The 20,690-nt window shown below is 43.3% G+C and overlaps 1 protein-coding gene across 2 annotated transcripts in view; it reads right to left on the minus strand.

Annotated features, from left to right (window-relative positions):
- Nucleotides 1–20,690, minus strand: part of DMRT1 (doublesex and mab-3 related transcription factor 1) — an 86,508-nt gene that overhangs the window by 50,798 nt on the left and 15,020 nt on the right. For both annotated transcript variants that reach the window (XM_005296762.4, XM_065550436.1), the window contains exon 3: nt 4,536–4,819. In XM_005296762.4, the coding sequence (XP_005296819.1) occupies nt 4,536–4,819 (284 nt within the window). The remainder of the gene's footprint in view (nt 1–4,535; nt 4,820–20,690) is intronic.

Below are 20,690 nucleotides of genomic sequence, written 5' to 3' on the forward strand. Positions count from 1 at the left end.
ATATTTTCTGATAATTTTCACAATGGCTACCTATCACAGTATGTTTGCAGTGTTGTTGCAAGGTGTGTTGGTCCCAGGATATTAGAAAGACAAGGTGGGTGCAGTAATACCTTTTATTGGACCAACTTCTGTTGATGAGAGAGTCATACTTTCGAGCTACATAGATGTGATGAGCTCTCTGTAGCTTGAAAGCTTGTCTCTCTCACCAACAGAAATTGGCCCAATAAAAATTATTACCTCACCCACCTTGTCTCTCTGTTATAACAGTATGTCAGTCACATTATTCCTAACTCTTCAAACAACACCATTCCTTCCTGCACCTCCGCCATAGAGACAAACAACAGGAAAAAGGCTGCAGGACCTGGCCGTGTTCTTAGTGACTGTGCTTTTCACTGTCTGGCAGAAGACCTAGGTTCAATTTTTGGGCCATTCTCACTAACTTGCCCATTTGAGACTGGGACACCTATGACTGCAACAAGGAGAAGTTAATGCCTCAAATCTCTTAGCAGTGACTTTTGGCCAGAACAGCACTGACGGATTCCAAACGGATTCTCAGCCAGTCCTTGTTGGCCAGTAAGATGATGGGCCAGATCCTCAGCTGGTGTAAAGTGGTTTAGCTCCACTGTCTTGAACACAGTTGGACCTACACAGACCAGCGGAGGATCTGGCTCGATGACTGTATTCTGAGTCTCAAGGCAGTGGTGTTAAAGTGCTAGCTAAAGGGTAATAGTCCTCTGTATGTATGTTACGTTTAATTGTTGTCCTCCATATCCAACTGCTGTCAAAAGCAGAAAAGCTGCCATTTAAAATGTGCAGCTGGGTTAGCTCCGCTAGTAGGAGTTAAAGCTTTTCCAAGACCCAAGGAAATGAAACTGGCGAGGAAACAAAAGATCTTGAGTTTCTAAAATAAGATCTTAAAAAAAGAGATTATTCTTCCCCCACCCCTAAATATTGTTAAAAACAATGTCATATATTTTAAACAGCTGGGGCACCATAACTCAGACTATAGGTAAATGGTACATGTATAAAGATCTATAACAATGCTTAATAGCAACTGTTGGAAATGGGCCATCCTGATTATCACTACAAAAGTTTTTTTTCTCCTGCTGATAATAGCTCACCTTAATTAATTACTCTCATTACAGTTGGTATGGCAACACCCATTTTTTCATGTTCTCTGTGTATAGATATCTTCCTACTGTATTTTCCACTGCATGCATCCGATGAAGTGGGTTTTAGCCCAAGAAAGTTTATGCTCAAATAAATCTGTTAGTCTCTAAGGATACGTCTATACTTACTTCCTGGTCCGGATGTAAGTGATCGATCTTCTGGGATCGATTTATCGTGTCTTGTCTAGACGAGATAAATCGATCCCGGATCGATCCCGGAAGTGCTTGCCGTCGACGCCGGTACTCCAGCTCAGCATCGACGGGGGAGCCTGCCTGCCGCGTCTGGACCCGTGGTAAGTTCGGACTAAGGTACTTCGAATTCAGCTATGTTATTAACGTAGCTGAATTTGCGTACCTTAGTCCGAAGTGGGGGGGTTAGTGTGGACCACGCCTAAGGTGCCATAAGTACTCCTGTTCTTTTTGCTGATACAGACTAACACAGCTACCACTTTGAAATCTTAATATCAGTGAGCCAAAGCTCACTTCAAGCCACAGATACATAAAATTCATGTATTTAGAAATAATCCAGATTCAAGTTTACACTACACATCAGAACACAATAGCTTAGATACTATCTCCACTATGCAGTGCATAATGTCTTCCATATAGCTCTTCATGCAGCAGCTAGCTCTCCTGCAATTCTTCAGACTACATGCATACACTTATGTATTATGTCAACTCATGCACCCCTCACTTTCCATTATTTTTCTCAGTCACCGAGGCAACCACAGGAGAGATCACTATTGGTTGGAGGAGTTGTGAATCACATGATTGACAGTCCATTTTAATAGCATATTGTTCACGATGCAAATATTATGACTTATTATTTTCATGGCGGTAGCTCTAGGAGCTCCAGCCATGGACCAGGACCCCATTGTGCTAGGAGCTGTACAAACACAGCTTTACAGTGAAAGGTAGAATCGATAACATTTTACGAGCTATATTGTATTGCATCATATCATGTTAACCAAACAAGTAAAACTTGGATTGAACAAAATTAAGAGCAGTAAACCAATGATACCGTACAGCACTGGCATGAGTGAAATCCAAATCCACCTCCCTGTGTGTGACCTGTCTGAGCACTCTTGAATACAGCTCTAGAACAGCCTCCAACAATCACTTTGTGTGAGGGGCAGCACCAGTTTTCACACATGTGCACCTATAAGTGGAGGGAGGGAGCAAATCACTCTTGTCTGAAGGAAGCTGTCTCAGCATTGAGTTCAGGCATAGGGAGAGCCAGCCAGTTCTTTTCTCAGAAAAGCAGGAATGTGTAGGACTTGAAAGAGGAGAAAACAGAGCCTGTCACGAAGCCATAGCCTTGAATCTAGCCCCTTCCCTCAAGAGTTGCCCTTAATCTGTGTTTCCAAAAGGGCCTTTCCATGTGGAGGAAGTGAAAAAAGAATTATGCAGCCTTTGGGAAGCCTCACTCGAAGAGTATTGTAAGTGGGGAGAGGAGCTATGCTGATGTTTCTAGAACCTACTATACTGGAATGTAAAACATTTCCAATGCTGCCCCATAGCTCAAATGTGAATGGATCAAACCTCTCAGTTCAGGGCGATATCTTTTTATCCCTTTAAAGACATGAAGATTTTCTGACAATTTATCTTGGGGGGGGGGGGGAATCTCAGAATGGAGCCTGAAGAAGGAAACTTCTTTTCTCCATGTGGGAATGTCTACACTTGGAGCTGAGAGGAAGAGGTGATTCCCAGCTCACACGGACATATTCATGCTAGTTCCCATCGAGTTTGTACACTAAAAATAGTAGCGTAGCTAGAGTAATGGCCCAGGCTAGCCGTGCCGAGTATATATCCACAGTGTCCAGACTAACCCGCAGCGACATTACTACAGAGTGTTAGCACAAGTACGTCTACGGGAGCTGGACATCAGACTCTTAGCTGTGAGTTTTACTATTGTGTTGTGCACCCTCGTGCTTTGCAAGAGGGAGACAAGTAACCCAGGGAAGTTGGGAGCCATAAAAGGTGTGGCTGCATGGGGAGCACTTCCAAAGGAGGGTGAGGAATATGCAGTGTGAGATGGTGAGTGGCACTGAGTGACTGCATTTCCTACTCTTGATTTCTCTTTCTCTGACCAGACAACCTTTCACTCTCTCAGATTTTCTTTCTTTTTTTTTTTTGGCCAGTCTCTGACCTCAAATAACCCTTTGGTCCTTCTCCAGACTGAGAAATGGAGCTTGAAAAAGGTAAAAAAAAAAAAAAAAATTTGCTACAGGAATAGCTCATTTGGCTTAGGGGGTTCAAAATACAATGGACCGACTGTTTGTGGGCCGACCTGGAACAGCCTCTTTTCCAATTTCACACTTGCAGTTCTGTAGCTGTGTATGTGTAAATCACATGCAAATGGATATTCACAGAGCTAGCTGGAAATTTTTAAACAAAATTTTTGTGATGGAAAATGCAGATTTGCTGAAATTGAAATTTTTGTGGTGAAGGATTGGTTGTGAAGAATTTTCAATTCTAAAATTTCTAAAAAAAAAACATTTTGCAACTGTAATTTTTTTAATGAAAAGTTCCATTTTTCCTGTTTGAAATGACTTTTCATTTAGAAATTTAAGCAATTTAATTATAGCAAAAAAATGTCAAAACAAAAAAAAATTGATTTCCCCATAAGCCCTGCCTACCTCTTTGAACACTCGGGGGTTAATATTATTTCAGGTTAAGGGGGAGAGGTTGGGTTTAATGTTGCATATAATAGTGGTACACACAGCTTAAAAGATGCCTCAGGGCTGGCCTAGCAATCACAAACTGTTACATGGAGGAGCCAAGTCCAATTCCTTCTTCCTGGCAGAGTTAACGTTCACATGAAGAACAGCTTTGTGTCATGCTCAATTGACCCTTGCCAGCCAATCAAAGAGTGTCATGGACTGTTTTAGCAGGCTGGGAGGAGGGGTCACTTCTGTGTAGGGTCTCTGAAGGGGAATAATAAAAGAGAAATGAAGAGAGATCCTAAAGAACACAGTCTCTCCAAAACACCACCCTGAGCTCTCCGGCTGGTAAATTTACTAATTATAATTGTTTTATTTCTGGAAACAAACCCTTACTAAACTAATATTTAATTATAAAAAGAAAATAATAAAAAATAGAGCAGAAACCCGTTTCAATTGTGTTGACAGCCTGTCACATAGCTTTCATAATGCTTTCGGATCCCAGGACATTTCTTTTCTTTTTTTTTTTAAAAACACACCGTAACACACATCGAGAGTCTGGTTCCAATCTCACACTGCTGAGAACTACAGCAACTTCACTGAAGCGAATGGAGTTCCATCAGTGTAAACGAGATTAGGATCAGGTGCATAGACCCCAGCACATTGCACACAGAATTCCAACATCATTTCTGTTACACAGTACCTGCCATTGGTTTCCTGATTGGCTTGACATATATGTGGCTGGGAGGCTTCGCAGGCTGTTTTTCACAGGGGACCCTACTAGTGTGCCTCCCATATCACTAGAGGAGGAGTCACTGGCCACTGCCATCTGGTATGGGGAGTAGTTGTAAAGGTTGTTGTAGTAAGGATACAGGGATGGCTGGTAAAAACTGCTGTAGTAGGTGGAGTCCACAACCAAGTCAGATGTGCTCTCCAGATGCCCTCTGCTGGTGATGGAAGGAATGTCCTGAATGAGCATCCGTCCCTCTGAAAAGCAAAGCAAAGCAAACCACAGCTGGTTATTGAACAGGAGGGTCCACCTTTCACTAAGCTTCTTCTCCATCTGCTGGCTTGACGGGGTGACAGATAGGAGGAGGTGAAAGCTGAAGGGAGGCAGTGCTTGCTGTTCATTGGAGCGTCAGCAGGCAGATATTTATTGAGGCAAGGCTGAGCCTGAAAGACCTCTCCCACTGACTATCTCCCCTGAGGCAAATCCGACTAGAAGGTTAGAGATTGGGCCAGAACCTCAGCAGGTGTAAACTCAAATTAAATAGATTTACACCATTACATTTTAAAAGTGCATCATAGCTATATGTCAAGTCTGTATTAACTTAAAAGCAGAAAGATGCTGACCTCAGGCTGACACCGGTTCCCTTCATTCCCCCCTTTGTACCTGCTTATCTGCAGGTGACAGCTGGGGCACTCTATAAACATGGCTTTAGAACGTGAGGAGGACGAGCGTACATGCCACACAAGCTGTGATACCCAGGCACAGCAGGGTGAGCCCTGGCAATCCAAACCCTGATTTGTTGGGGGTGGCTCAGACTATTTTCGGCAGGGACACTCAACCCCTTTCCTCTAGAAACAGAGTAAAAATGCAGCCATATTTTTCTCAGGCAATCACCCGTACCAGAATCCCTTGCACCAGTTTCCACGGCACTGCAGAAAGAGGTGCTGATTATTTTGTTGCTTCACAGGATTCCTGGCCACGCTCTCAATCTTACTCCTGACTGCTTAGATTGTGGGCTGCCTCTACCACATCCCTCCCGTACTGTCTGAAGAAAGAAGGCTCCATCCTCTTTCCTTCCAGGAAGGGAGTCAGGCTCCAACTTCATTCTCAGCTGCTAATGCATGAATGTATAAATTCCACTCTCTCTATACTAACCCAGGGCAGGTCTGGTGTCTTCTGACTCCTCTGAGGGGAGAGGGATTGTCCTTTAAAACTTCGCAGGTGCTTGACACACCCCTACTCTTCTCATACACATGCTTCAGGTCTGTGCATGCCCCCCACATAGCATAGTCAGCACAAAGTCACATGGGTTTAGAGGCACTAATATAAGTGCACAGGAAACAACGCTGTAACTTTCCAAGATATAGTATTGATACAGTGGGGAATTGGGCTAAGTACTGAACAGGGTATTTTTTATCAGAGGCACAAACACTTTAGAACTCCAACACTTGGTTCTGTCATTGAGTCACTGTGGCCCTATCTACACTAGGGATGTTTTCTAAAGCTGTCCCCCCCATCGCCAATACCATTTCAGCTTCAGTGGTGTCTGCAACATTTCAATCCCAGGTGTAGACAGCTGCTGCTGCTGTTTTTAACACGATGTTGATTAGATCTGTTCTGAGTAGGGTGACATGACAGGGTGTTAACAAGGACAGTGGTGGCCAGCCAGTGACCTTTCTATTTTGGCCTGCTAATATTGTAGACACTTTCAGAGCTGAACCAGTGCTAACAATGGTAATGGAATGTTTATACAAAATCCCTATAGTGGACAGAGCCTGCATGATCTTGGTCAAGTCACTTAATATTTCTCTGCCACAGTAACCATCTCTGTGAAATGGACACAACAGTATTTACCTACCTCACAAGGACCCTCAGTTGTAAAGCATTATATTTGAGCTCCACTCCAGCTGCAAATGATCAATAGTACCATTTATTATAGGTTTCAACCCAACCCTGCCTCCCTTCCCTGCTTGAAATTAAGATCCCTCATAATCAAAAAGTTGTATCATGCCAGGTCTATAGCGCAGTTCCATCCCTGCTGTAACTGGAGTTTATCTTTACACATGTCAAAACAAAGCAACTTGGTAATTTAAATACTATGTGTCTTCTCTCTGTCCTGACTCTCTCAATACCTAGGCTCTGCCCGAGTGCAAATCCAGCCATTTGGGCACTTACATTCTGAACATTTCTCCAATCTACACGACAGCATTTGTGCAAGTGAGGCTGCTAGAGCCCTGCTTAGAGGTATCAGGTCAGAGAAGCAGAAACCTTTCCCATATAGCTCTATTATTCCACCTCCATCCCAGTTTTTGGTGCTGTTGTTATTCCACGCCTGTGTCTCTGTTAAGCAGAGTCTGCCAGTTTTACCCTCCAAGTTCATCTCATCCGGGACTTTGGTCAAATCAGAACTCAGGTGACTGGAACTGAAAAGCTAGTCAATCAAACAAATCCCTGGATTACCTTGACCCCAAACTTAGGTTTTGAATAATACCACAGCCAGGCTGCTCAGCTTCTCATACTATATGTCAACAGCCAAATGTAATGTCCTCCATCCTTTCCCGTGCTGGGATACAGATTTTCTAGGAGATAGAAGGTAACGCAAGGTAGACTTGGCTGGCTGGGGCACTTTATGCCTGTGCAGGGACGGAGCAAGCATACTGGGGGGCGGGGGCTTGCTCACATGCAGCACTTGCTGCACTTTTAGAAAGGGTGTTGTGCTCCCTATAGCCCCAGCAACAGCCTCCTGGTGCTTCCAAAGGTCTTTCATAGTGGGAAGGGCTGAAGCAGGGGTACAGCCATGATCATGCCCCAAATCCCTCAAACACACCCCTTCTGGGGTTCAGTACTGCTGGCAGGGTTAGCACTTTCCCTTCCCCGAAAAGAGGCACTGGATGTAGCATTATGGCTCCCTCTTTCATAGGAGCACAAAGGGAGCTTATAGATTCATGCACACACTACAGCATACCCATGCTGGGCAGCCATCATTTGGAGTTTACTGAGTTAAGGGGTTGACTTGCCAACGCCCTCTTTTTTCCTGACGTGGTTGTGCTGTAGTCCCTGGAGGCTTAGCGCTTGGGCCCCATGATGAATCTATTGGTCTGGTCCTTTGTGTCTCTTCTGCTGTCTCCTGCTCTCTAAAAATCTGTACAATCCTATGAGCTGCTCTTTTAAGACTCATCAGTTCACCAGTTCACTCACCCACATGCATAAATCTCAAACTGTCAGAAGCCTGGGACGTTTTTCTTTCATGAACATGAAATTATGGAATCCACAATTCTTATAATGGGCCTGACAAACATCCCCCGTGAGCTACAGCCAGAGGGCTGGGAAGCACTCCTAACAACACACCAGAAAAGCAGGAGACATAGGAAGAAAGTTCAGGGAAAGTAAAACAGCCTCCCCTATCTGGAGCAACACCTAGTGACTGCAGTGGGCTTTGGAGCAGACCCAAATGCTCTTGCCACATGAGATGAGGCAGAAGAGTGAGGCCTCAGTGAGGTCTCATGGCACTATCGTGTTATATTCCAAAAGATGCAGGAAATCGCAACATCATGCGAAGAGCAGCTGAGAACTAGCACAGGCTCCAGCCAACTCCTGCACCCAGGATTTAAAACCTAAGCGCTTTTCTTTGCAGCCATGCATGGTGACTGGTTACTGCCTTTCCCTGGAGTATTCTTGGCTAGATTCAGGGCTGCATGTCCTCAGAGATATAACACAGAAGGCATAGCTTTATGGCATCTTTGCACCACCTGGATTCTGGGCTACTGTTGAGGCCCAAAATGGCCTTTGGTGAAAGTTGGAACATCCTCAGGGGTTACTCTGATTCACAGCACACTTGTGCTGGTGCTGGCTGCTCTGAGAGCTCGGACCGCACACATCTTCCTGCTCCTGGTACACACCAGACGCTGGAGGCTGCAAGGAGACACTTGCTCCTACGCTGCTTGTGTTCCCGGGGAATTCTCTCTCAGACTATTGTGCCCCTGAACGGCACACAGGGGCAAGATTAGGGACCAGAATCAGGCCCTCTACCTTTAAAATACTTAACCACATCTTCTCTCTGTATTTTCCTTCTACTTCCCTGACTGAACTTGAAATCACCTGAAGCAAAGCCGGACACTACACTTCAAAAGGAGAGGATTTTGTGTTTGAAGGAGAGACTTTTAGGCATTTGATCTGCCTGCATCTCTACCAGCTCTTAAACTAAACAGGGTCAGGATGAGACACTCCCTAATTGGGGGAGCTTCAAGGAAAAGCTAGGTGCTGGTGGGGGTGGGGGGTTACTCAGTAGCTGGCCCATTCCCTTGAGTTCCAGCATAGTGCTGGAAGTGCTGTACTGGTTACGAACTGTGTTGTACGTCAGACATAAAACCAAATCCTTGCCCACTCGTAGTCATTAAAGAACCCCCAGCGCTGAATTTATTAAAGAAGAGCTGTCAGCTTCAGTAGCCTGGGCAGGTTGAATTCTGCTAATTACAGCCTGCCTAGATCGACTCAGTTGTTTTCATTTAATAAGCTATTTTTCATCTGTTCCCCCAAATGAAACCCTCAGCACTTGTACAGTGCTGCTGGCAGATTGGCTACTGCTTTCTCACTCCAGAGGTGGCTGCATTTCCGTGGAGAACAAAGAAATCCCTGCACATGAGGGGTGCATCACTCCAGCGGGAGCTCAGTATTAGGCATGATGCTCCAAGGAGAACAACTGATACTACATCTTTTAACCAGCTGCCTCATTTGCTCCCAACTCTGCCCTTCCCTGCATTCTTTGGAAGGTTAGTGTTGCTGCAGGTGCTAGCCTTATACTGTCCTTGACTGTCTCTGGTCCCCATGCTTGGGAACCAGGAGAGGTTCCTTGCACCCTCTCCCTAGTTCTGTGCAGTGTGCAGGACCAGGACCAGCCTTGCCCTAAGTCTACAAAGTATTCTGGGAGTTCAAATGCTGCATAGGTGTAATCTTCTACCAACCTTCTTAAGGTACAGTAGTACTTTGTGCAACTGTAGCCAAAATGGGGTCAAGAACACTGGGTTCAACACTGAAGCAAAGTAGCAACCCACTAATGCACAAGTATGAGGAGAGAGGGGTTGGAAAATTTGTCCTCAGCCTTCAGGTCACTGAGGGGGGCATGCCTTACGGCCCCACATGTGTCCTCCCCCATACCGGTCAGTGATGCTGGCACACCATACAGCACCACCCGCCTCTTCCTGCCCACAAGTCACCAGTGACTACACCATGTGGCGCTGCCAACGTCTTCCCCCCTTCCCCCTCTGGTCACTGATACAGGCACGCAATAGGGCGTCATCTGCCTCCTCCCCACACTGATCCCTGATTCATGTATACTATACATGATTCATGTACCTGATTCATGTACACCACATCTTCTCCTAGGCCAGCCTCTAATTTGGGCTTGCCATACAGTGCCGCCCCCCACACCCTCCCTCCCATCTGGCGCCCTTTGCCAGGTTGATGTTATCACTTCCCATTCTAGTCCTCGTACGCTGTACTTGATCACTAAACTCACTTCTACCTGTTTACGTAGCCTTATACAGTATTTCTGCTACTTTTGTGCACTGAAGGATGTGGTGTGAAATATGACCCACTCTGAGATGGAAGATCAATATACCTCATGATAAATACTATTATTGATCTTTCAGTGTTGTACACGGCTCTTCAGGTCTATGGCATATTAATAGTAATTAACCAGTAATTCATTTCAGGAGGGTTGAGATTTTTTTTTTTAAAAGAGGCAAGATCCTGGGTCAGCCGCAGCTAAGAGTCCTATATATCTACCTCCCTATGAGAGGCCCAGATCCCATGCCTCTACTTAGCCACATGCTTTAAAATAGTGCACCAGATCAACAGTCAGAATAAATCAGCATAGTATCATTCATGTCAACAGAGCTATGCCAACCTACACTGGCTGAGGAGTTGACCCACTGTTCAAAGTTCTTTTTGCAGAAGCAGGTGATTTAAACCAGTGGCTCATTAACCACAATGGTAATCTGGCTTGGGCAAGGGCTCCAGGATTTGGTCCCTTGCACACTGTGCAATGCCAGCCCACAAGTGAGAGGAACCCCCTTAGCTGCTAATATTTGGGGGTATGCAGCCACAGATGCGCACAGTGCAATCAACACCCAAGTCAGTGTTGAAATCGCTCTTTCCCTGTTTTCTTTTTTCTTTTTAACAAAATAAGGCACACTCAATACAAAAATGTATAATAACGCAATCATAAGGACACAATGACATAACTGAACATATAATCAAGAAATGCAAAAGTTACTGTTCTTATAGTAACATTTACTCGCCCTCGTATATATGAGTTTTTTTGGATTACTAGTTATACTAATAAAGATATACCTTAATATACAAAGGGCCCTACTTGGCCTTAGATATACACAAATCTAATTGATTCCAATGGGAGCTGCATGGATATACATAGTGGAAGGGGAAACTGCATACATGCACTGTGAATAACCATTATTATGTGAACCTCATTTTCTGCATTTGCTGATTTCTGATTCTTTACAACTAAGAACATAAGAAGGCCAGACTTGGTCAGACTAAAAGTCCATCTAGCCCAGTCTCCTGTCTTCTAACAGTGGCCAATGCCAGGTACTTCAGAGGGAATGAATAGAACAGGTAATCATCAAGTGATCCATTGCGTGTTCATTGTCATTAACCAAGTTTGTGTACACACACACACACACACACACACACCCCGTAAGCTGGGGAAGAAAAACCCATTCACCTCAGCAGCCAATAGTTGTCTTCAGCCCTCATAAGAGTCTAGGATCAGCACTTAACAATTTCCCCCTTGCTCAGCTGAATGCATTCTAACTCCCCTACTAACTACCCTGGCAATGCTGCTCCGACAGTGTGTTAGTTCAATTCATGGCTGGCTCTGAAGTCGGACAGTAGCCTTGAAAGAGGCTGGTGTGAAATCACTCCCTAAAGTAATAATCAGAAATGCTGGAACAATATGTTTCTCCCACCAGACAGTCATGACAGAGCTATTTTAGATGTCAAACAAAGCTGGCACCATTAACTATTTTCTGCTTAGCCATCAGTGTTCTTTTGACTGGGGGGTGTTGGAACAAAACAAAACCCTCACGTTTGTTCTGCCTTTAAAAATAAACTCAGCCTCTGAAAAGAACATTTCTGTGCTATTTCCCTTGTAAATTAGGGATTTGTTTTTGTTCCAGTGCTGAACTTTTAGCTTGCTATAAAGTTAATGTGCTAGACAATGTGCATTCCAGGCAAGGTTGTGGGGCTGTGTATTTTCTGCCACCCCCCAAAATAGGCCATTATCTGTAATTACCCATTACCATGCATAATTATTTCTTCTAGTCTGGTCTCCGACCCCCAGGACTTTATGCCTTTACAGCTCACTGCACTATCTTATCAAATTTGTTAAGGAAGCTTTTCTGACCTTTAGAGCTCTTGTCACTGCGCATACAAAAGCCGGCAGTAATTTGTTTAAGCATGTAGCATGTGATGTATTATGCGTACCCTACACAGGTATGTAACACATGGAGTGGTTTGAAAATTGCAAATCACCCCCCCCCCAAATGTTTCTGTAATATTTTTTCTCTCTGTTAATAAAGGGCGGGTAGGAGGGTGGGACGACCCTCTTTAGCCTAAGCTGGGAAGTGTAGTAGCAACAATTAGGTATGCCTGACTATTAGATCCCAGAGGTGCCAGCGGTTCTATCCTTCGACTCCACCTCTCCCCCTCTCTCATCCCAGTCCCATGAGCTTGAGTCTTTCTTCACTTAGGCCAGTTTTACACCAGTGTAACTCTGTTGAGCCTGATTCTCATTTTCACTAAGGCCCTTTATACTGTTCTGGCAGCGTAAAGAGGCCCTAACGTGGGTGTAAATTACAGTTATGCCTAATTTAAGGCCCCTTTACACTGCCGGAGCAATGCAAAGAGGCCTTAGTGTAAATGAGAGTCAGGCCCAACTGGCTTCAGTGGAGTCACTCCTTATGTATATGAGTGAAAGTGAAAGGAACGTCAGAACTTCTGTGTTTACCTCCCTCAGACATCTAGCTAAGGGCTAGCTTCTGATACTTACTGTATGTCCTGGCCTACTTTTAAAAGCTAGCATAGCATAGCTACAGTGCTAGCCTAAACCCTGGTGTGGCTGCACCTAGATTGATGGAAGAATGCGTCTGTCTACCTTGCTACCCTCGCTCAGGGAGATGGAGTTCCTGGAGTGATGGAAAATCCCCTTCTGTCACTGAAGGGAGTCTCCATTATGGCACTACCGCAGCATAGCTATGGAACCAGAGCTGTGCTGCTGTGGCACCTGCACTGTAGACGTGGCCTGAGTACGGGTAACATCTTACCCTGTAAGTAATCCCACTGAAATTAATGGGACTGCTCCATGAGTAAGATACTAGTCACTGAGTCAGGGTGGCAGACTCTGATCAGTAGCGTAGCTGGGGGGGGAGCAGGGGAAATGGCCGCTCCCACTGAGCACATTCCCCCAGAGTGGTGCCTTTTTAATTTTTACTCACTCGGGGGTGCTTCCCAGCAAGGGCGGCACTTCGGTGGCGGGTTCTTCAGTCGCTCCGGGTCTTCAGCAGCAATTCAGCGGCGGGTCCTTCAGTCACTCCGGGTCTTCGGCGGCAATTCGGCTGCTGGTCCTTCAGTTGCTCCGGGTCTTCGGCAGCAATTCGGCGGCGGGTCCTTCAGTCACTCTGGGTCTTCGGTGGGTAATTCGGCGGCGGGTTCTTCAGTCTTTGGCGGCAAGACTTGGATTTTTCATATTTTTTTCTTTTTTTTTTTTAATTCGCTGCTTCGCGGCAGGTGGTGTCTTTTTTTATGTGTTCGCTTCCCTGCTGGTGGCTACGCCACTGACTCTAATCCTCTATGAGAAGAAGCTGTCCCCAGAAAAAGCTATTTACCCAGAAAAATAAATTAATTAAATAATGGGGGGGAAATTGACTCCCTAAGGAATGTTTCTGATTTTCTTTAAAAAAAATCATTTTATGATGACTCTACAGATATAAATGTAGGAGGCACTTTCTTTCTAATGCCTGATTTTCAGGTGTTTATAACTTTCTGGCGAAGTTCTCAGCCTTGTTCTTAGTCCAAAGGTGAATTTAAAATAATGAAAACATTCATGGAATGTTAAGGAAATTCCAATAAAAAGCCAGTTGGCCATTTCTTAATTACAGGATGAAAGTGGGGATTCCTCCTCCCCCCCATTTTAAGAAACTTCTCAGACGCTTTTCCTGCACTCCAATAGTTCAAAAAATCCCTCAGGATGGCCATGCTTTGCACAGGCATAAATGGCTACACACGTGTGGCACGGAACCATGAATCAAGCCCTACAAGTGTGCAATGGTGTAGCTTCATCGGTGCAACCCTCCCTCATTCCCCCGCGAAAGCCCAATGTATAAAACAAAGGCATTCAAGACCCTTAAAAGGATCACTTAAATTAGGCTCTCTGTAGACATGGACATCTACCTTGGCCATTTTGCTGCTGCTATGAAGCGAGAGTAACTCTTCTGCGTCTCCAAGGTTCCCCAGCCAATGAGCAACATCTCTAGATTTGTCCCAATGCTCAAGGAAATGGCAATCCCATTAGGACTGGTTGATAGAGGTAACTCAAAGCATTCACATTTACAACTGCATGCTAAGTGGCAGAACACATGGATTAGAGACATGAATGGAGCTTGTTTAGCAGCAGAGGAGCTTGCACTTGTTCATTTGGACTTTTACACAGAAGGCCACACCTCTACATTTGGAAGGAATTATTACTGAGGACCAGTCACTGACATCCTAGTGCACTGAGAGAGTTAAAGGGCAATTATACTCTAAATGTCTCTGGAAAAATGACACTGTGGGGTTCCTGGCTCATTGTCTCTCAATACTCCTGCTCAAATGCAAAGCTTACAAATGAAAGGATTTTTTTTCTAACTGCCAGCCCTGCAAACTCAGCCATGCTGGGTTTCTTCTCTTCTTGTCCATCATCACCTGTAATAAAGGTTTTGCAGGCTAACCTGTGCCCTTGGCGATGTCTCTGCAGCCCCAGGGTCTTCAGATGATGCCTTCAGTGACACAGGTCCAAGCCTGTTCCTTCAATGGATTTGCACAAATGTAACTGATTGGAACTTAATAAATAATTTGAATGTTGATGGACACGCAGGAAAATAATTAATCTCTCTCTAAGCTGTGCAGGGCAAACAGGAGCAAAAATGTACAATTGTCCAAAAGTGATTAGACATTGCTCTCAATACACACACAGGGAGCTGATCTGTTCGGTAAGAAGGTGCCAGTTTTACATAGCCACTTTTCAAAGTAGAAATACATGTTAAAAAAAGGGCACAATGAAAGTATTATAGCCTTTCCAGGCCGGCTGCTATTCCACTACAGCTGCAATATACAGGGTCATACTTAATTGCTGCACCACTTCCTTATCTAACAATGTCTTTTTGAGGCACATCCTACCTGACAACTCCTACTTCAGCCTCATCTCTTCTCACTACCATGCTAGCCCTTAAGACAAAACAACCAGTGATTAAGAATGTCTTCAAATGATTTTTTGACAACTCTTGAAAATATCTGGCATGTCCTGCAACACTGTCAGTGAGGGTGAGAAGCAATACTGCTAATTCTGTAAATATTATCAAAAAGGCACAAGCACCATGTGAACACTATCAGGAGAAAGCAGTCTGTGGGCAGGAGCTGGCTTTATCCGTTAAAGACGTCAATGCCTAAATTCTTATGTTTCTCAAGGTTTATTCTACTGCCAGAAACAATACTGATTTTATACTGAAGGAATGAATATTATTTCCCCCCCCCTCCAACAATAATGCTGGAGTCATTATCTGAGTTTACTAGCATAAGCAAATGCTTCCTGATATAGTTTTTTTCAAGTTTGAACTAAAATTAAGTTTTAAACCAATGTCAAATAGACTGTATTTTACTTGGCAAGAAAGATGCAATATAAATTAAGAAACTAATTAAAAAGCATGACAATAAAAAGAACACTATTAACCTTGCAAGTACAGAGGGGTAGCCGTGTTAGTCTGAATCTGTAAAAAGCAACAGAGGGTCCTGTGGCACCTTTGAGACTAACAGAAGTATTGGGAGCATAAGCTTTCGTGGGTAAGAACCTCACTTCTTCAGATGCAAGACAAAGCACTCAGAAGGAGAACGGGGCAACATTTTTTTGATAAACAGTTTATTTGCCAAAAAATGCAGTTTCAGGTCAACTGAAACTATTGGTGAATTTGTGTTGAGTTTGCCAAATAGTTTCTACTGAACTGAAAAAGTCAAAACAGCTTGTTTTGTCCCAATTTAATTTCATTCCAATTTTCAGCATTTTGACAGAAGCATAGTAAAGGATTCACAAAATGGCCAGAGAAAGTATTGTTGGCACTTCCATTGTAAACATTAGCTCAGTGGTTAGGGGACCCATGTGGGAGATCCAGTTTCAATTCCCGCCTCAGTCTGATGTGGAGAAAGGATTTGAATTTGCATCTCTGCTATTGTAGGAGGGTGCCCTAACCACTGGATTATGGGATAATCTGGCATGTGGCTTTCTCCTCTGGAAGCTGTTCTACTACTTATGAATAATTAAGTAATCACTGGAACAGCGATTTGAACTTGGGTCTCTCAACTCTTAACTAAGTGCCCTAACTACCAGACTGTGCTGACAGAATGGTCCCTAATATTGTTTTAGCCTGTGCAGGTTAGAAGAGCCCTGACCCTGTTCTAACCTATGCTGAAAGCTAAACTGGCCCCCAGGATCAAGGTGACCCAATTTCTGGAACTTCCTTAGTGTCCCAGGAATTACTGAAAAAGAAATCAACATTAGTGGTTCAGTGAGCTCCTTGGCCATCTCTTTCAAAACTCTTGGATACAAGTTATCTGGACCCACTAATTTAAAATGTCTAGTTTGAGTAGCTGCTGTCTAACATCCTCCTTAGTTTTTGTTAGAATGGAAAGTATTTCATCTTCATCGTATCATGTGACTGCATCATCTGGCATTTCCTCAGGTTTAGAACAGGAATATTTATTGAACCTTCCTTCATTTTCTGCATTACTATTGACAATTCTATCATTTCCAGCAAGTAATGGTCCAATATTACTATTAGGATTCCCTTTGTTCCTATCATACGTTAAAAAAAAGTCACTTTAAGGTCTTTAATTCACTTAAAACAACAAAAACTACTTTAAAAGGCAAAACAATTTGAGAAAATAACAAGGAGGCAGGAGGGTTGGCCAGTAGGTGGGAGACACTATGTTAGGGTGACCAGACGTCCTGATAAAATCGGGACCGCCCAGATATTTTGGGGTTTGTCCCAATATCCGCCAGCAGCGCTGGGTTTTTTTTGCTCTGCCGGCGGGACTGACTCAGCTTTTTTTTTTTGCACCCCTCCCCCCCCATGTGTCCCAATATTTTCTTTCCCTTATCTGGTCACCCTACTGTATGTTCGGAGGAAGCATATGGCATAACCAGCTTCTCAGTTGTGCACTTATTTACATTGAGCCTGATCCAACTCCTCCTGAAGTCACTGGAAACACTCCCACTGATTTCAGTGGGAGTGGATTAGGCCCAATTTGTTCATCCTTAAAAAAATCTACTGCATGTGTTCAGTATGCAATATTAAAGTATTTCTAATTTTTGTTAAATTATAAAAAGCAATTTTCCCCCAAATCAAATAAAGGCACCAGTCCTGATATCTGACATATTATAGTTCTTCTTCAACTTACAAGGTTAGAGAGACAAGGTGGGTGAGGTAATATCTTTTATTGGAACAACTTCTGTTGGTGAAAGAAACAAGCTTTCAAGCTATGGACCAGAAGAAGAGCTCTGTGTAGCTCAAAAGCTTGTCTCTCTCAGCAACAGAAATTGGCCCAATAAAAGTTATTACCTCACTAGTAGTTGATCCAATAAAAATACTGCCTCTCATACACTGTCTCATATGGCTACAACAACACTACAAACAACTTACAGAGTTGTCAGCAGTTTGTTACATTGCTGAGTAAAAAGGAGGGGCTAATTTTTTTTTCTAAGTGGGGAAAATGTTTTCTCCCTTTCCCACACACACATTCTATAATTCCAAAACAGCTGCCATTTTGCTCAAACTTTCACACACAAAAAAATTCACCCTTGGACAGAGAGCAAGCATTCAAAATTTCTGACTAAGGCCCTGATCCTCCAAACTCATGCACAGCCGTAACTTAATGCATAGGGATATTTATACTCAATGGGACTGTTCATGTGCATAAAATTACAAACATGTAGGAGTGTTTGCCTGACTGGGGCCCAAAAGTTTAGCGTTTTAGAAAATTATGAGCATGTAAAAATAAGGGGTTATAATGAAATGTAGTTTTCAACCTCACTGCACTTGCTATGAGCATGACCACTCTGTGTGTGCGTATGTTTATGTGTGTGTGAGAGAGAAAGAAAACTACAAATATTTAAATTCAGTATAACATATGAGAATTAAATTTTTAATAGGAACATTGGTTACATAACACAAGAACTTTTTTTAAAAAGAGGAAGAAATATTATGGAAAAAGAAATTGGGAAAGAAAACCAAAAGCCCAGACAATGATTATAAACATCCTGCAGATTTGGAGGAGCAAACACGAGAGGAGGAGAAATAAAATAAGTATGGATTTAAGTCATTAACAAGAAGATCAAAGAAAACATTAGTAGGGAGGGATAGCTTTACAAGTATCTGAGATAGAAGACCTTGGAGGAAATATGACTGGGATAAAATCATTATAGCTCACACTAAAAATAACAAAGGGAGTAAGCTGATGGTCGGAATTTGCTAGAGACCACTTGATTAGAAGCAACATGATGACAGAAATCCAAAAGGTTTTTGAAAAACCCCAACTAGTAATAATGGGAGGTTTGGTTTTTTTTCTTTTTTACTATGCAGACACACTCTTGGTAGCGATATGACTAGGAATGGTATAGAACCTTCTATATGTCTATAGTGGCCTGCATTAGTGAGTGCAAATAACTTGCACACACAATTCTTGCATGTGATTACTAGTGTATGCAAGTGATAGAATTTATTCTCACAAAAAAATGCGTCCATGAAAATGCAAACTAACCACAAATAACTTTTGCTCATGCACAATCTATCAGTTACACACTCAAGCAATAATGCACAGCAACTGAGGGCCAGATCTTTGGAGCTATGATGTTTTGCAGCAGCTGAGGATCTGGCTCTGAGTGTGTAAATGGCCTGTATATACAGAGAAACCTGGTAGAGGTCTCTCTGAAAATTTAGCTAAAGGTGTAAAGGAGAATTAGAAAGGAAGTTAGGGCAAATTTTTCAAACAGGATGCCTAAACTGAGACACCTAAAATCCATATTTAAATATCTAAATAAATTGGCTGATTCAAAGCTCTCAATATCTCAAAGAGCCAACAGAAATTAGGCTGTTTATTTAGGTGCATGCATCTAGATTTATAGGTGCCTACAGCGAGACACTCATGTTTGAAAATGTTGTCCTTCATTTTACGCCGCACAGAAGGTATGATTAAATGCAAAAACTTCAAGAACAATTAGGCACCCACCTTCCTTTGCAAGCTGGGCACCTAAGTAGATGTGAGCCTTCAAAAATCTCCTCCTGGATGTATGGTGGAATACCATGTGGGTAGGAATTCCATGAACTGATTGATCTAGTCAAATTTGTGACTGTGACTAATATGAGAGCAAACACAGGTGAAAACAAGGACAATGAACTTCAGAGAGGAAGGACTGTATGATACTAGGGCCTTTAAGTGCTGTGTTTCCCAGGCAGAGTCTGGGTGGGGCGCTGTGACTCTTCTATTGCTATTAACAAACAGCTGGAATCAGACAGCAAATAAAGTAGAGCTTTTGTAAGCATTGTGGGATCACTGAACACCACAGTTAAGACAAGTTTAGGGAACGGGTGAATGTGAATAAGCATCAGAAAGGAAAAATCCAGAAAGAAAATGTTCAAAGGTAAGCTCTTGGTTACACAGACCATCTAGCAATAAATACACTAAATGTGAAATAAGGGCCAATATGATGAATAAGTAGGCTTGGAAAAACTAGGTTTTTATGGGTAAATGTTGGTAGACATTGATTTCACAGTACACTCACAAACCGATGCAGAAATATTTCCACTGATAATACTAGAAATGTACAAATATGCAAAGCAGGAAAAATGCTGGTTGAGAACTTATTAGAATTTCTAACTGTATTTTTTTACATGTGATGTCGACCCCCCACAATTATATGCAGCTGTGAAAATTTAAAATCGTTAAAAATGGAAAAATGCTTAAAAATAAACATTAATATTATCTGTCAAAATTATAAAACAAATACAAATTGAGTTCTGCCAACCCTATAAATAAGTAGGGCCCTACTAAATTCACGGTCCATTTTGGTCAATTTCACAGTCATAGGATTTTAAAAATCATAAATGTCATGATCTTAGCTATTTAAATCTGAAATTTTATGGTGTTGTAATTGTAGGGGGTCCCGATCCAAAAATAAGTTGAGGGGGGTTGCAAGTTTAGTGTAGGGAGCGTTGTGGTACTGCTACCCTTACTTTTGCACTGCTGCAAGGATGTTGCAAGGATGTCACAAGGTTATTTTAGGGGGGTCGCAGTATTGCCACCCTTATTTCTGCGCTGCCTTCAGAGCTGGGCAGCTGGAGAGTGACGGCTGCTGGCCAGGAGCTCAGCTCTGAAGGCAGAGCCGCTGCCAGCAGCAGCACAGAAGTAAGGATGGCATGGTATACTATTGCCACCCTTACTTCTGCGCTGCTGCCTGTAGAGTTGGGCCCTCAGTCAGCAGCCGCCACTCTCTGGCCGCCCAGATCTGAAGGTTGCAGTGCAGAAGTAAGGGTGGCATGGTATGGTTTTGCCACCCTTACTTCTGCACAGCTGCTGACGGGGAGCTGCCTTCAGAGTTGAGCACCGGTCAACAGCCGCCACTCTCCAGCTGCCCAGCTCTGAAGGCAGCGCAGAAGTAATGGTAGCAATACTGCTACCCCCTTAAAATAACCTTGTGACATCCTTGAAACTCCCTTTTGGGTCAGGACCCCCAATTTGAAAAACACTGATCTCCCCTGTGAAATCTGTATAGTATAGGGTAAAAGCACACAATTAAGACCAGATTTC

Source organism: Chrysemys picta, chromosome 6 (genome assembly GCF_011386835.1).
Source record: "Chrysemys picta bellii isolate R12L10 chromosome 6, ASM1138683v2, whole genome shotgun sequence".
Taxonomy (NCBI): Eukaryota; Metazoa; Chordata; order Testudines; family Emydidae; genus Chrysemys; species Chrysemys picta.